Consider the following 16622-nt stretch of genomic DNA (forward strand, 5'->3'; position numbering starts at 1 on the left):
AGCGAGCCCCCGTTAGCAGCATAGCATGGCACGTCAACAGGGAGCAAGGGACGACTTTGAACGGGAAGGATGTTATAAATCAAATCAGATATAATGGTCGCCGATGCCCGTGTCAATTAAAATCCGCACCTCTACCCCATCAATATGACCGACCACAACCGATGATCCCGCCGACGCAGCAACGACACGATGGGCGAGCTCCGACCACTGACCCGGTTGGAGCGCTCGCCGCATTACAGAACAATCGCGCGCGACGGACGGTGAATTTGGAGCCCTGTTTAGTTGAGCGCGTGAGTGTGTGTCGGATGTGTGCGTGGGCCAAACGTGTGAGGTGCCACGACTCGCCGTATTTTTCTGCTGGAGCTTGGGAGGAGACGGCGTGGCGTCCTGACGAGGTGTCGCCCCGCGCTGACGGGGAGCCCGGCATCCTGACGCAACGTGGCCTTGCAGGCCACAGTTGTAGCAGCGTGTGAGTGCCCCAGATGTCCTGGGCTGCTCCTGGCGGCTCGGTCCATTCCGAGCCTGTGGTGCCGCCGATCTCCATTCCCCTCGCCGCTCCACCCCGCAGACCTCCTCCGATGGGAGGGCGGTGGCCGCCATGGCATGGCCGGCCGCCCCCTTTGCCGCCTTTCGACGTAGGGACCGCAAGCCCCCGTGGATGTGGCGCGCGACCAGCAGGGACGACATCTCCGCGTCGTCTTGAGCCAGGACGTTGACGTCCAGCTCATCAGCGAGTAGCAGCAGCTTCTCAGCCACCATGGCATCCACTCCTTCCTCGTCCATCCTTGGAAAAGCAGCCTTCGCCAGGGCCAGGAGAGCCGTCCAGAAGGCCAAGGGCGATTCGTTGGCGCCCCGATGCCGATCGTGGAACAGCTGCCTGCAGTCCGAAGGCGGCCCATAGACGGCTGACAGCAGCTGCAACGCCAGGTGTAGAGTGGCGCGCTTTTCCCTAGGCGCCGAGGTGAGGGTAGCCAGGGCGTCGTTGTCCAGCATCGCCGGCAGCGCGCGTAGAGCCTCGGCGTCCATCCAGTTCGCCATCTCTTGATGAACGATGAACCGCCTCTTGAAGCCGCCCCAGTCTCCGTCTGCGCCTACGAATTATTTTAGAGGCGGCAGACGCTGCTGTAAGGCGACGTCCGTGGCTGCAGATCGCTCTCCGTCGCTCCCCGCCGATGATACAGTGTGGGCGGGTTGTGAGCATGGCATCGCCGGTCGCTCTGATGTTGACGCGCTGGCCGGTGTTGATGATGTCACGGCTTGTGCTTGGCGCTCAGCAGTCACGTGACGCGGGCCGGCCCCGCCCTCCGCTCGCACTGTAGTGATGGCGGGAAATTTAACCGCGAGCCGCGTCGGGGTGGCGGGAAACGTTGCCGCGCGTCGGCTGCCGTCGTCGACCCGCGCTGCCCCTCCAGCCCCCAGCCGTGTGATCTCCTCCAACGCGGCGACTGCGGCGTAGAGCAGTTCCGCCAGGCGGGAGTGGGCCAGCCGGAGTCCTTCGGCCGACGCATCCCCCCCCTCTTGTCGTAGCGGCGCGGGCGTACTCGGCCCCGGCTGCTCCGATCCGACCCCGGCCATCTCTGGTGGTGATTCGGCCGCGGCGTCTTCCATCTCCGACTCCCTGGTACGTGTCGTCCCTCGTGTGTCCATCGTTGGACGTTTTACTTCTGACACCAGATGTAGTAAGTATATGGGAGGCTTGACGACAGGATCGGAGGCACACTTGTTTATTACACCAACACAGTAATTACAGGTCACTTGGCTACAGGGATTGCACGACAGCTAACCCCTCTAACCTATGCCAATTCCTCCACTACGGGGCTAGGGGAGGCTATCTGTCCCAGCCTGGTTAAGCTGGGATCCCGGCACCCTGAGTCACCAGACCAGCTTAGTCTGGGCTCTCGGGGCCACGCCACCGGCTTGCCCTGGTCGGCCCTTATAAGGACAGCGAGCCAGGGGAGCTCTGGGGCCTATTCTAGCAGGTCTTCCTTCTTCTCTGGTTAAAGCTGAGCCCCCGACCTCGAGCCCTCGAGCTCATCACCTTTTATAGGACTCGCCCCCGAGGGGGGGCCCGTGGAGGATGCACATGCGGACGTCGGTGCGAGCGCCACCCTTGTGTACGGCCGTAACCCCGCCCCTTGTGTTTGTTGGACATCCGTGGCCATGCATAATCACACCCCAACATCCGTAGCCATGCGCAATTACACCTCTACAATTGTGTGGCCAGGTCGCCTCTGAAAAAGAGCTCATAGTTTCGTGGGCTCTACCTGGTAAATAATCTCGTTATTTAGGTAAAAAAATTACGTGAATAAACATTACGTTCCTTGCAAATAAAAAAAGGACATGGGGCAGTTATTAATCTTGTCCTGGAACATAAAAGTCTGAGAAACTTAGTGTAGTAAATATTTATTTTACATCAACATATGAAATGGATTTAGGACCAGTCAACATTGTTTAAGAATATAATAAAAATACAAATAAGTTTACATTCGCCACTATATTCTACACCCTTTTTAACGCTGATTTTAAGTTACCAGAACAGGATATCCTGTTATTAAAGTCTGTGACGTTTTTGGTATATATTTTGCAATGTTTTGACTGGTGCTTTAAAATATGTAATTCTTAATAAAATAATTTAGAAGTATATTTGCACCCAAATCATCTTTTTTTAATCATGGGAAAAATAAACAAAAATAATTAATTATGCATTTCAACACATTTACATCACAGAGATTCAAATGAAAAGTTCAACACCTCTCAAACACAGGGATCTTCTGTAGGAACTCAGCCTTCCTTCCAAATACAGTCATGATTCACGCATGGTTTTTTGGGTTAGGTCGTGTCGGTATGTTAGAGCCCTCCTCCACCTGACAGCCACCGAGACGGTGTAGCTCTGCCATCATACCTGCACGACCGAACACGTAAAATATTTTTATGAATCATTGGTCATGATAGCCGACATATAAAAAAATGAAGCCATTAGTCATGCTGGACAAAGATCTCAATGCAAAACCCTCCTGAAACTCGGTGAATTCCACCAAGACAAACTTTTAAAGATAATACCCAATGCAATGCTATCCACCGCACACACAACGCAGGTTGTTCCTGATTAAAGTTATTCTTCACTTTTTTACCCAGGAGAGCTTGGGTCTCAAGACGTTTTCATGAGGGTCCTGCCAAGTTTTCACAGTAGGAGGCGATAATGCTACGTGCAATTCCAATCGATACATTTTCAGGTATTTTTCAGCATTGATACGTTTGGGCAATCCAGTTACATTGTATGTAATTATAGCTATGGGCGGAAACCCATGCAGAACAGAGGGAGAACAAACTCCATATGGCAAGGCACCCGAGTAAGGAATCAAATCCCGGGCCATTGCTGTGAGGCACGAGTGTTACCAATGCGCCACCACCCTCCTGCCCATTTCAGAATTGCCATAGCAGAGTGCAGATGAGTGGGTGTGAAAGGACAAAAGGCATTACATTTGTGAAAAATGCCCGTTGGCCATGTAATAAGTATACATGCTGCAGCAAAGCTGTGTCTAAGAACTGTCTGCAGACATCCAGGAACTTGTTATCCAAAGGCTAAAGATGGCAGTCTAAGGTGGTGGCTACATTAAAAATAATGCCTCAAAAGTTTAGCAGTTGCTGCACAGTACAGCATTTCATTAGGTTTTTTATTGAAATTGCTCCTTGATGCCGTGCATGCAGAATTCTCTACTTTAGAATATGCTCAAGACGCGCCATCAAGTGCACTCGCTTTACAACGGAATGATTTGTAAAAGCACGAGGGGATACACAAGTGCCATTTATTGAGTGAGAAAAATAGACCACGTGAGAATAAAATCTATCGTTCAGGAGATAATTACTTTAATATAGAATTGGCTTGAGGGCAATGAGCAGCGTAGTAGCCACTGCAACTTAAAGAGGCACGATCCATTGGATCATTCATAAAATTATAGCTGGATGAGTTCCTTCATAAAAAGGCATCCTGCAAACCATGGATAGATAATGCAAAAGACTTGCAGGAAACATGGAATACATTCAAGACGGGAAGAAATAAGATATTTTTCCCTTTAATATGAACTTTTACATTTGAGTGATGAGACTACGTTATCCAAGGCATAGTCTGCATCAAGAGGGGGAATGTCTTAACACAAAGGTGACTAATCCAAGACTGGCTTTATACACTCAGTTCGGAATTTTCATCTTGCTGCCAAGTGAAAAAGCACTTCATAGGTCATTGCATTCCTCCAGTATAAATCAAAATTCTGATTCTGAAAGTCGTGGTTCACGGTGTGGTGATGAAGCACCGTTATCAGCATCATTCTCCCAGTCTGCCACCCACAGGTGAATCCTATTGTAAATGCTCCAGCTCATGAGTCGCTCTGCGCATTATCCAATTGCCAGTGGTGCCGCCGACAGACTTGATGCCAGTGACCTGCCTCATTTCCAAATACAACCACATTCGTCGTAAACGTCCAATCATAAAACGGATCGGATCTGGCACGATGCGCTTCAAGCCACGGGTCACGGGAAGAGCCGCAGCACGAATTCCGGGGCCCACTCCAGCGCGGTGTTCATCGCGGCGATGGCGGCGGCACCCAGCGTGGCTGTGAGACCCCACACGGCCAGCTTGAGCATGCGACTCGGGCCCTGGACAACGGCGGCCACGGGGCCCACGCCCCCCCCCTCCGCTCCCCCCGCAGGTGACGCCGCAGCCCTGCGATGGCGCAGCACATTGTCCGGCCGCTGCTGCGTGGAGGCCAGCTCAAAGTCCTTGAACGTGGAAATGGCAGTGCTGCCGGAGATGGGAGAGAATAACGAAGTTAGCATTAATAAAGGGTTTTCCACAGAATGCACACTGTGGCACATTGGTTGGTGGCTGACAAGACGGTGGGTGGTTGTCACTCATCTCCCAGTATTTGTAGGTCACCATCTGACTTTTGTAGTTGTACGGCATGTACTTGGGCCTGCATTGTTAGACGTGTCTCGGCTTAGCTCTAAAATAGATTGAGCCACTCAATTTGTTTTCAAAGTCTGTGCTTGTGGTTTTCCCACCTGATGCCGATTGCTTGTGTTGCAATCGAAACGTCGTGATTTAATTAATTTTATTTTCTACCTACGCGACTTTACCGAAAGAGCCAAAGAGTATAGATCTCAGCAGTCACGAAAACTTCAAATCTTAAATACTGTTTTGTCTGCCTCAGCAGCAGACCATGCTTTCCCACCTGATGACGGACTCTTGTGTTGCGCCCGAAACGTCGCGATTTATTTTATTTTATACCTACGTGACTTTACCGAACGAACCAAAGAGTATGAGACATGATGCCATTATCTTACTACGTGTTAAGTGCCCAGAGACACCTCAGCGTAAAGGAGGGTGGTTCTATCAAAAACAACTTATAATGATTATTTTTACCTCTGGTGGAACTGCAGTGATGCCTCCTTGGCCAGTTCTGATGGTGGAAACTGTACGAAGAGGTCGCCGGCGCGGGAGATCAGAGTCTCGTACGGGAGGTCTTGTGGGATCTGTGAGAGCAGGTGGTGTACACTGGGCATGTCGCAGTCACTCGCCAGCACCTCCTCTTCTCGGTGCAACACTATCTACGCACGCACAGGCACACAGACACCCGTATTCTGAGTCGCGGCTCAGCTCTGGCTTGGCCTCTAACATTCAAGCTCAGTTCCGGCTTGAGCTGCACGGTTTGTTTCAAAGATGATATAAGTGGCTCAGCCATGGCTCGGCTCAGGCTCAGCGCCATGGAAAGCGTGGCTGGGACCATGATCAGAGCCGGCTCAAGTGAATCACACCTTTGAGCCAGCTCGCATGAGGCAGAGCCAAGCCTGAGCCGAGCCGTGACTAATACAGGAAGAATATTCACTGTTGGAATCATTTGACTCATGGAAGGTGCTTTCTAAAGGCAGCACTGCAAGAGCGGTTATGCTGATAACATGCATGCCAGGCAACATGTCTCCCCCGCTTCGCTGCAGGTAAACGGCCTAAGGGCTCAGGGTTCAGTGGCTCATTTAGACTGCTCACCCCTACATGTGGGTAAGGGCAGCGTGATAAAAAAAAAGGATGCACACTAGTGTCGATTTGTTCAGAGTAGCACTTAAGGAAATATTGGCTTTAGCAATGAGAAATGAAACGAGAGGAGTCATACATGGGAGGGCACCAAATACCCTGAGTTTAGTGACCTTGAGCACTCCCCAATGTGGAACTGAGCTTAATAATAAATAAATACATAAAATCCTTATTATAATTCACGTGCTTATTCCACTCATGCTTGCAATGTGATTTGTTTACCCAGGAAAGGCTCATTGAGCTCACCGAGCCTCAACTCCTTTTCAGGAGGGTCCTGCCAAGTTTTTGGAGTAGGGGGCAATATTGTTGCACTATGAAATTCCAATTGCATAATTTACAGGTAATATTTAATCTCTGTGTGTCTCTCCCCCATGTGTGTCTCTCTCTGTGTTTGTCTCTCTCTGTGTATGTCTCTCTCTCTGTATATGTGTCTTTTTCCGAGGCTTGCATTCATTTATACCTGATTACGGTTGCTTGTGTTGCAATCGAAACGTCGTATTCTATTATTTATTTTATTTCTACGTGACTTGACCGAAAGAACTAAAGAGTAATATTTCATCACTGGGATGTCTGACCAATACCGGTTAAAATGTATGTTTTTTTAGATATGGGAGGAAACCACAGAACCCAAAGGAAATTCATGCAGAACATGGGGAGAAACTACAAACTCTACACAGCAAGGTGCCCAATTCAGGAATCTAACCCAGGTCCTTCTTGGTGTGAGGCAAGAGTGTTACCACTGCGCCACCCTGCCGTCCATGTTGAGAGAGGCCATGGCCCGCTCACCACGGCGGCGAAGTAGATGGGCATGAGTGGGTGGCAGGCGAGGAAGAAGTCGTAGAGCCGCACGACGTGGCGGAAGTCGGAGAGCACATGGCCGTACCAAGTGATGAGCCAACTCAGCGCAAATATGGTTCCCACCTCTGCGCTGCTCACACAGACGCAGCATCCAAAGCTGTGGCGTCACTATACGCCGTCAGTTAGGACAAGTCTGTGTCTTACTGCCACAATGTGGTCAAATTATTACGTGGCATAACCCAAAAATCAATGATGAATGAATCGAAGTGGAAGTCAAGCAATACAAAATGTTGCAGAGATTAAATAGGAGAAAACGCATTTAAACATTAAACAGCACCAGTCTGCCCTTGCACTACAGAGACAAGGGCAGGGTGAGAGGCACTGCTGTGGGTCAACACCTTTGCATGAAGTCGTGCAGCTCTGGGTTCACCCTCTCAAGAATGGGCATCAGGTAGTTGAGAATGTGCTTGGTGCTGTCCATTGTCGGGTCCATGAAGTCTCTGAGAGCCACGTGTGGATAAAATGACACAAGAACAGACTGCTAGACAGATGCTGAGATCACCTATTAAGGTTAGCGTGGAGATAGGATGGTATAGCTAAAACTAAGCTAAGCCGGAATCGTCACCCTACTCCAGTTCATTATTTAATGTTAATAATGACTGGATTTATACCAGGGCGTTTGACAGATCTTAACATGCAATAAGTGCTTTACATCGCATCTCAAATATTTTGAAAGAGCAACTCTGTGGGCAGATATCACTGTCTGACACAAGGACACTCAGCAACTGGTCTGCAAACAGGCATTGGTCTGCCAGAAGGGGGTCGATGATTCCAAGGTGCAATTCCAGTTGAGTAAACCTACGGGAGTACTGGTGAAGTTCAGATATGCTCTAGCATTGTGCGTCGCCAACAGTCATACCCACCATGCTGGGATATTAGTATAAATAGTCAGGTTGTTATTATTATCATCATCATCATCACTGAGTCTCAACTCTTTTTAGGAGGGTCCCACTAGGTTTTTTCAGTTGGGGGCGATGTTGCTCCGTGTAATCCCATACCGGTTACACTTTTTGTTTGAAAAGCTATGGGATGAAACCAGAAAACCCAGACAAAACCTATGTGGCTTGGGCAATTTTTGGCACCGGTTCTGGCTGCCTTCCTGCTTGTCTGTGGGGTCCTGTGCTTTACTCTACAAAAATTGTGCATGTTAAATTATTGTAGCTTTAACTTTAGAGCTGGGGGAGAACATACAGAGAATAGCGCTCAAGCATGAAGTTGAAGCAAGGCTGCGAGTCGCAAGTGTTCCCACCACTGCGCAACTCTGCCAAACATTATCATGACCAGGCATTCCTCCATTTATTTTTCTGAACAAGACATTGACTGATCCTGTTATTATTATTATTCGCTATGAGGATGCCTGCTGCTTGTGTCTGGAGGCAGAGGCTACCGCAAGTGGTGCGTGGAGAGCTTGTCCACCATGGCGGTGGCCATGTGATCGCCCACCACCAGCAGGAAGGTGACCACGATGTCATGGTAGCCCTGGTAATAGTGCAGCTGCGGATTGCGGCGCAGAACGTGCAGAATAACGTCGATGAGCTGCTCTTGCAGCACGGCTCGCTGGTCGTCCTGCATTCCTACACCAGCCAGGGCACACACACACACACCCGTTGCTAAAAGAGCTCCAGGCAAGCCGGGGTTAGGGTGGCAGGGTGGCGCAATGGTAACACTCGTGCCTCACAGCAACACAAACCTGGGTTCGATTCCTGACTTGGAAACCTGTCTGTGTGGAGTTTGTACGTTCTCCCTCGATATCATCGGTTATTTCGGTAAAGTCACAAAGAAGGGAAATAATAAAATAATACAAATAAAACGTAATAAAAATTCTCACGATGTTTTGGCCACAACGCAAGCAGCCGTCCTCAGGTGAATATAAAATGTTCTCCCTCTGTTCTGCAATGTGTGTGAATGTATGCGTAAGTGTGTGACAGAGTGTGCGAGTATGGGTGTAAGAGTCTGTGAGTGTGTGTGTGAAAGAGTGCTCGAGCTCAAATATTAGCAGAAGTAGCCACCCCTTCTGAATGGTTGGCTGAGGTGCCATCTGTGGTGAAAGTGAGAGGGGCGATCCGAAGTCTGAGACCAGGAAAAGTGCTGGGCAGAGAATCTTACAAGTGAAATGCTGAGGGAGGGTGGCATCTGTGTGCAGCCTGCCCTACATAACATCATCACAACTGTCTGGACAACAAGACAGAATTTGAAGGATGCCCTGGTGGTCCCCCTCTTTAAGAAGGGGGACCGCACAGATTGTAGAAACTACAGGGGAATCTCTATTTTCAGTGTGCCAGGAAAGGTCATGGAAAGGATTATTCAACATCACCTTGCCAGGCACGCTGAGGAGAGGCTTGCGGAGCCCCAATGTGGTTTCAGACCAGGGCGGTCCTGCACAGATGCCATATTCTCTGTCCGTCTGCTACAGCAGAGGTGAAGGGAATTCAAAAAAGACCTACATCTCTGCTTTATTGACCTGGTCAAGGCCTATGATACCATCAACAGGCCAGGGCTGTGGGCAGGTCTTCATGCTTTCGCAGTCCCTGACTCTGCTCACAACCATTAAAGGCCTTCATCAGGATGGTGGGCAGGCCCGGGTAAAGCTTCGAGGCCAGGAGTTGGAGCCATTCCCTGTTCACCTTGAGATGCGACAGGGATGTCCTCTAGCTCCCACAATATTTAACATCATCTTTGATCACATAGTTCGAGAAGCTTTCCATGGCTGTACCGGAGGAATTTCCATCTGGTACAGATACAATGGGCAGCTGATCGATGCCCAGGTGTGGTCGAGGAATGGCTGCCTATTGGTTAACCGTGTTATGCATGCTGATGATCTGGTGATTCCTGCTCACTCAGAGGAGGAGTTGGAGGCGTTGCTGCTGAACCTGGAGTGTGTCACTAAGAGGTCGGGTCTTACCATCAGCCCCATCAAAACTAAACACCTGTCTGGTTTGTTTTGTACCACCAACACTCCACCCCTCAGCTTCCCATTGGTGATTGAGCAGTTGTGGAGAGTTTCCCATACCTGGGCAGTGTGCTTATGATCGGCTCTGGTTTGACAGCAGGGGTCTCACTCCGAATCAGTCGAGCGGCATTATCTTTTCATCGGTTATACAATGGTGTGTGGAAGCTACCTGGCCTGTCGCTCCGCACGAAGCTTTAGGTCTTCTCGGCCACAGTCATTCCCTCCCTTCTCTAAGCTTGCGAAATGTGGACCCCTCGGATGGAACATCTGCGGCGGTTTAAAACATTCAGGCTGGTATGCCTACAATCCATCCTGAACTTAACCAGGCTGGATTGTGGGGAGCTCACAAATCGTTGAAAGATCTGAACAAAGTCCCATTGATGAGCTCCTCCGGTAGGCAAGGCTGTGTTGGCTGGATCATGTAGCCTGCATGCCCAGCCACCGCAAGCCTAAACAGGTTTTGTTCAGCTGGATATAGCGGGCTAAACGGGTGTGGCACAGGCTAGATAAGAGATGGAGTGATGTAGTAGAATAGGATGTGGAGATGAGTGGACTTGCCGATGACTGATACCAGCGGTGTCAAGATCAGCCTCTGTGGAGGAGACTCGTGAAGGACAACAACGAGCAGAGCACCGGGCGGCTAAAGCACAGCAAGTTGACACAGTAGAGGGCACAGGTGGTGCATCGGCCAGTCATCTCAGTCAGTCGACCCATGGCACCTGGATCTGCTCTGTGACCTCCTGCCAGCAGGCATTCGACTCTTCACGTGGCCTCAACGTGCACATAGCCTGGCACAGGTGCCGTGGTGATGTCACCGCCACTTCGTGATGAATGGCAGTTTGTTGTGTGTTGTGTAAGCTGTATGTTTTATGTTGCACATATGGGGTGTGTGGTATATATTGGGTGTTGCATGTGGTGCATGTTACATGTTGTGTGTATTGTGTGGAGTATATGTTGTATCTGGTGTGTGGCTGTATGTTGTATATTGCGTATGGTAGGTGTTGTGTGTTGTGGCGGTAGTGCAATGGTTAGCGCACTGCGCTACAAACCCAGCGACCCACGTTCGATTCCCACTCAGGGCCAACATCAGTGACAATTATCTGAATTGGTCCTGGGCCTACCCTAGGTCGACTCAGCCTCAAATGAGTACCTGGTATGATGTGTAAACATCACCACTGGGGAGAAAAAGGTGGCCAGGCGTGGTGTCGGCCACCCAACCCCTCGTGTGCCATGCTGGCTTTCAAAGGTGCTCGCTCACAGCGCTTGCCCCAACAGTCTGTTAAGGCTATATGGGGGATCTTTGTCTTTGTGCTGTGGCGCATCCTTACCTGCAGGGAACCTGCGCAGAGACCTCCGCACGTCCAGCAAGACCTGGTTGTAGTCCTTGTTGTTCTCACGTAGGTCCTTGCCTGCCAGGAAGGACGCAAGCACATTTTTTTACAAATGATAACTCAAGCACAAGAGTTTGGGGCAGTGACCCGGCTCAGCACTAGCACATTCGTTGTTTATTGCAGAGGTTTGCGGTTTGATTCTGGCAGGCCACGCCGGTTATTACTGCAAGTGTATTAACCATAACATACTACTATGTACCATCTGCTTCACAGTGGACATTTGCGATCCCATGACGTCTTTCGAAAAGAGTAGGCCATTGCGTGCCAATCATGGTCTACATCTTCCAATTTTGAAAAAAACGACAATGAAAATTACTCAAGTGAGATTATACACAGCAACATTATACCCAACTGTGAAGCTACTGCAGACTATATGCAACGTAGCGCCTTCCTTCGTGATGGCTGAGCACTAGAAGAATGGCACAAATACAAAATGTTATGCATTATTATAGTGTCTTTGGACGCTGCAGACTCATAGCAAGTAATGTAGGGTAAACTGTGATTAACCATGAGAAGCCATTGCAAATGCAAAAATAAACCAAAACACATTTTAAAAAATTGACAGAATGATGAATCAAACTTTTTATACCGACTCCTATAGCACTCATGACAGACATGCGGTGTCTAACCCATCTGGCAAATACGTCTACAACCCTGCAGTATTGACAGCACACATGGACGCACAGAGGTACTGACACGTACCGGTGGCATAATGTGGACATGTGGGCAGACGTGGTCGCACGTGGACACGTGATGGCGTATGTGGGTATGTATTAGTGCGCGTGGGCATGTGTGGGCACGCGTGGGTATGTGTGGGCGTGCATGCATGGGAGCGGTAGTGTAGCGGTTAGCGCATTGTGCTACGAACCTGGAGACCCGAGGTCAATTCCCTCTCACGACCAACACCAGTGACGATTATCTGAACCGGTCCTGGGCATCCCCTAGGTCGAATCAGCCTAAAATGAGTACTTGGTGCGGTGTGTAAACAATGGCACTAGAGAGACAATGGCGGCCAGGTGTGGAGTTGGCTTCAAACCCCTTGTGAGCCATGCTGGCCTTGATAGGTGATCGCCAACAGCACTTTACCCACCAGTCTGCTAAGACTATACTGTATGGGGGATCTTTGTGTGGGGGCACCTGGTGTGGCTGGGGGGGGGGGGGCAGTGCGTGGGGTGTGTGGATGTTTGGTGGGGCACCTGGCGTGAGGGGCAATGCGTGGGCGTCGATGGAGAGCAGTTTGGGCCAAACGTCGCGACGCAGCTCGTTGGTGAGAAGGCCACCCTCGCTGATGGCCGAGCGGCGCAGGGCGGCCACGTCGACGGGCTCGCGCGCCAGAGCCTGACGCACTTCGGCCAACTTGCGGCGGCGCTTCGACTCGGCATCTGGAATCACGCAGCAGCAGCACTGACTGCCGACAAACTGCGGTGTTCCGCCACTCGTGGTCACAGTGACTGGGAATATAATAACTTAACATCCGACATTTCAATGTTGAACTTATGGCTTGTACATTAAATCCCTATGACCATCGGAAGGTACAAATATTATTATTACTATGCTGGCTTACCCGGTAGAGCCTCGCTTAACCTTAAGACGATTTTTCAGGAGGATCCTGCCAATTTGTTTTTCCTATTGGGGGGTGATGTTGCTTTTACGAAGATTGTATAGGTGAAAGCGGCAAGTGCGGGAAGTGGCAGAGATGTGATTGGAGAGGAAGAAGTTGAAGACGATACCGAGGTTGCGTGCAGAGAGAGGAGGGAGAAGGGAGGGAATGAGATGTCAGGAAAGGGTCGAGGGGCACCCGGCACAGGAATTGCGCAATCCTGTTGCCCAAGGGCGACATTATTTCATTTACAAATCAACAGAATAAAATCTCCTTCAACTCTATAACATTTATTTCAGTCTATAAAAGCGTACAAATACCAAAATCATCTCAAGGCGTCGTCATACAGCAGCGAAACAAAACCAGTGTTGGCCAAATTGCGCGTCAGTGCAACGCACTCGGCGCACTGTCGCTGGGTAATAGAAGCACGTTCACTAGGGGCTAACAATGCAAATAAAGTATGAATGGGTAAAAGATGGGGATGATGATGGTGTCATGGGAGTCATGACGATATGGGTGGTGGTGGTGATGATGGTGGCAATGATGGTGGTGGTGTGAGTGGGGGATGAGGTTGATTTTGAGGTGTGCCTGGCTCGTCGCTGACCGAGTTGAACTCAGAAAGTCTCCGAGTCTGGCTCAATGAGTTTCTGATTGAGTCTGGTCTAATGAGTATTTTGAGTGGCTCGGCGACTCTCCGAGTGGCTTTACGAACCTTGTGTCCTCACCGCCGGTGCGAGGCCCCGAGCGGCCCCGTTCTTCGTCTGTTTTGTGCTCATTGGAGGCGCGTCGAGTGCTGCCGAGGTTGGTGGTGAAGGGGTAGGAAGAGGGCTGGTGGGGGGTTGATGAGAGGGGGGTGAGAGGTTGTTGGAGGGAGAGCGGTGAGATGGCGTGGACAAGAGCGGTCGGGTCCGGCTCCGCGGCCCTCAAAACGGCTCTGGCGCCGCGGACCCGCTAGGCAAGACGTGGGCTCCGTCAAGGCCTGGGTGTCCCTGGCCTCATCGTGGGGCGCAGCTCCCAAGGGATCTGCAGCTGGCGGTGCCCGTGCAGAGAGAGCGCGCGCGAGGAGCTGCGGCGAAGAAGCGCAGCGGTAGCCGGGTGAGAGGAGAGTTCCCGGCCGCGTCCCCACCACCACCGCCACGACCGCCACTACCTCTCGGCACCGCCACTCGGCACAAATCGTGCGGGCCGCGCGCGTCACGTGACGCGACTGTGGCGAGGGGGAGTGGCGCGTAGCCCCGCCCCCCTCGCCTGACGCTTCCGCCGCGGTGACTCCCCATGAGTGCACGACCCACACGGCCACACCTACTACTGTGACATTATCATCGATTCGTTTAACACGTAGTAGGCTTTCGCGACCAAAATCATCCATAATAGAGTTTTTTTGGGTTAAATCGCGTAAATATATAAATGTGTCGATAAAACCCGGCACCACGCGACACAGCCTATTAGTAAAGGTTGTCACGTATGGATTATCACAACTTATTAACAACCGCCATTTAGCACGAAGTGGCGGTAACGTCACACTTGTACCACCATGCTTACTGCACTTTGAGGCCACGTGAAGTGTTGAAGACCTGCTGGGAGGTCACGGAAGAGATCCAGGTGTCATGGGTTGACTGGCAGATGCACCAACTGTGCTCCCCACTGTTCCAAATCTCTGAGCTTTAGCCACACCGCACTCCGCTCTTTGTTGTGAGCGTCGCTCCTCTGTCCTCCGTTGTTGCTGAAGGGCGACAGCCTCCAACTGCCCAGTAGCGTCCTTCACGAGCCTCCTCCACAGAGGCCGTTCTTGACACTGCTGGTACCAATCATCGGAAAGTCCAATCAGCCCCCAGATCCTTCTGTACCACGGCAATCCATCTCTTCTCCAGCCTGTGCCGGACCCATTTAGCCCCATCTATCCGGCCAAACAGAAGATTGGGAATGCGGTGGCTGGACATATGGGCTACATGACCCAGCCAACGCAGATCACTGATTGGGACTGTGTCCATCAGCGGCAAAAACACACAAACTTGGCACAGTAGGGGGCACAGGTGGTGCCAGTCATCTCTGTCAGTCAACCCATGGCACCTGGGTCTGTCCCGTGACCTGCCAGCGGGCTTTCGACACTTAACGTGGCCTTAAAGTGCACATAGCCTGGAACAAATAATGGTGGCGTCACCACTGAATGACTAATGGTGGCTGTTGTTGTGTCCAGATCTTTCAAGGATTAGTGAACTCCTCACACAATCCAGTGTGGTTAAAGCCAGGATGGATCGTAGGAAGGCTAGCCTGAATGTTTTAAACCAGCGCAGATTTTAATTTAGAGGGCTACACGTTTTGCAAGCACAGAGCAGGGAGGGTATAACTGTGGCCGAGAAGACCCGAAGATTTGTATGGAGCAACATGCCAGGTAGCTTCCACACAGTGTTACGTAACTGATGAAAAGATCATGCCGCTTGACTGATTCAGAGTGAGACATAGCCTGCCAAACCGGAGGTGATCATAAGCACACTGCCCAAGTATGGAAACTTCTCCATTCTCTCCATAACTGCCCCTTTTGTCGGCATAAAATACGGAGGCAGGTGCATCGTTTTTGTGGGGCTGATGGTAAGGCTCCATCGCTTTGTAGCATGCTCCAAATTCAGCAGTAGCATCTCTAACTCCTGAGAGTGAGCAGCAATCACTAGCTTATCCGCATACGTAATATTATTGACCAATAGAGAGCCATTCCTTGAACGCACCTAGGTATCGATCACCCTCCCATTGCATCTGTACCAGAGGGGAATTCCACCGGTACATCCATAGAAAGGTTCTCGAAACATAATTTATTTTAAGATAATTTATTGCTACTTATTTAACAGACTAGATCGCTTTATAGCGCCACCACGCACACCACACGATACTTATCCACCAGCTTTCCTCCCAGGTTTGCCACACGGTACACACTGAGTCTCGATACTTTTTTTTAAATACTCTTTTTCAACTACCGCATGCCTAGGCAGCTTTTGATTGGTTGGACATGTGTGAAAAAGAGCTTCATAGTTAATCGGATTGCTCCAGTCTAAATAAATATTATGATTCTGAGTTGGGTTAAATGGGCACAACACGGGCTAGAGAAGAGATGGCCTTGGTGTGGTACATAAGCATGTGGAGCTGCGTGCATTTGTCAATGACCGGTAACAGCGGTGTCAAATTCGGAAACTCGTGAAGGACGCTACTGGGCAGTTGGAGACAGTCGCCCTCCAGCAACAACAGAGGGCAGAGGAGCAACTCTCACAATAACAAGCGAAGCACCAGACAGTTGGTGCATCTGTCAGTCATCTTAGACAGTCAAACTATTGCACCTGGGTCTGTCCCATGACCTCCTGTCAGCGAGCCTCCGTGCTGGGTCCAATTGTGTTCTATTATTTAAAAAATGTTGGACTAAACTTAAATAACTCTGAATTAAATATCGCGTAAATCTCCTAACGAAGTCAAACAGAATTTACAATATTTCGGTTTACTGATTTATTTAAAACTTACATTCCAACCCAATATTGATAAGATCTCAAAGGAAATCAAATAAAAAATAGGGGTTTTATACCGAAATAAAAAAAATTCCCATTCCATTGCATCTGCAAATTGTTCAAGCGATAATTTTACTATCTTTTGACGACTGTGACATTGCTTGCAGACCAGCCGCTAATGAAACATTAAACAGACCAAACCGCTTTTATCATTGTGCTCTTCGATTTGCATTGGATGTACTATACAGAA

At 50.1% G+C, this 16622-nt stretch overlaps 1 protein-coding gene across 2 annotated transcripts; it reads right to left on the bottom strand.

Moving 5' to 3' along the window:
• Positions 1-1708: 1708 nt before the first annotated feature.
• On the bottom strand, positions 1709-14076 carry TBC1D20 (TBC1 domain family member 20). 2 transcript variants are annotated; one of them, XM_061573106.1, is made up of 8 exons: positions 13597-14076; positions 12481-12666; positions 11222-11302; positions 8331-8517; positions 7282-7383; positions 6872-7013; positions 5420-5529; positions 1709-4798 (listed from the first exon to the last, which is right to left on the bottom strand). In XM_061573106.1, exons 1-8 carry the CDS (start codon positions 13658-13660, stop codon positions 4528-4530), a joined length of 1143 nt encoding a protein of 380 aa, XP_061429090.1. In that variant the 5' UTR covers positions 13661-14076; the 3' UTR covers positions 1709-4527. The 2 variants fall into 2 exon arrangements, with proteins under 2 accessions (XP_061429090.1, XP_061429089.1); XM_061573105.1 differs by having other exon boundaries at positions 5420-5604.
• Between the last annotated feature and the right edge of the window lie 2546 nt (positions 14077-16622).

The sequence above is a fragment of the Lethenteron reissneri genome, chromosome 52, assembly GCF_015708825.2.
Source record: "Lethenteron reissneri isolate LAM-NWPU_2019-01 chromosome 52, ASM1570882v1, whole genome shotgun sequence".
Classification (NCBI taxonomy): Eukaryota; Metazoa; Chordata; class Hyperoartia; order Petromyzontiformes; family Petromyzontidae; genus Lethenteron; species Lethenteron reissneri.

Bases quoted from the DNA above. Each gene is read 5' to 3' on its own strand.
- TBC1D20 (XM_061573105.1), bottom strand. From the start codon at position 13,660: ATGAGCACAAAACAGACGAAGAACGGGGCCGCTCGGGGCCTCGCACCG. The intron at 7,384-8,330 runs GTAGCCTCTGCC...CGTGGCTCTCAG, and splicing joins CTCTCCACGCACCACTTGCG to AGACTTCATGGACCCGACAA. The intron at 4,799-5,419 runs GTAAAAATAATC...CATCTCCGGCAG, and splicing joins TCACTGCAGTTCCACCAGAG to CACTGCCATTTCCACGTTCA.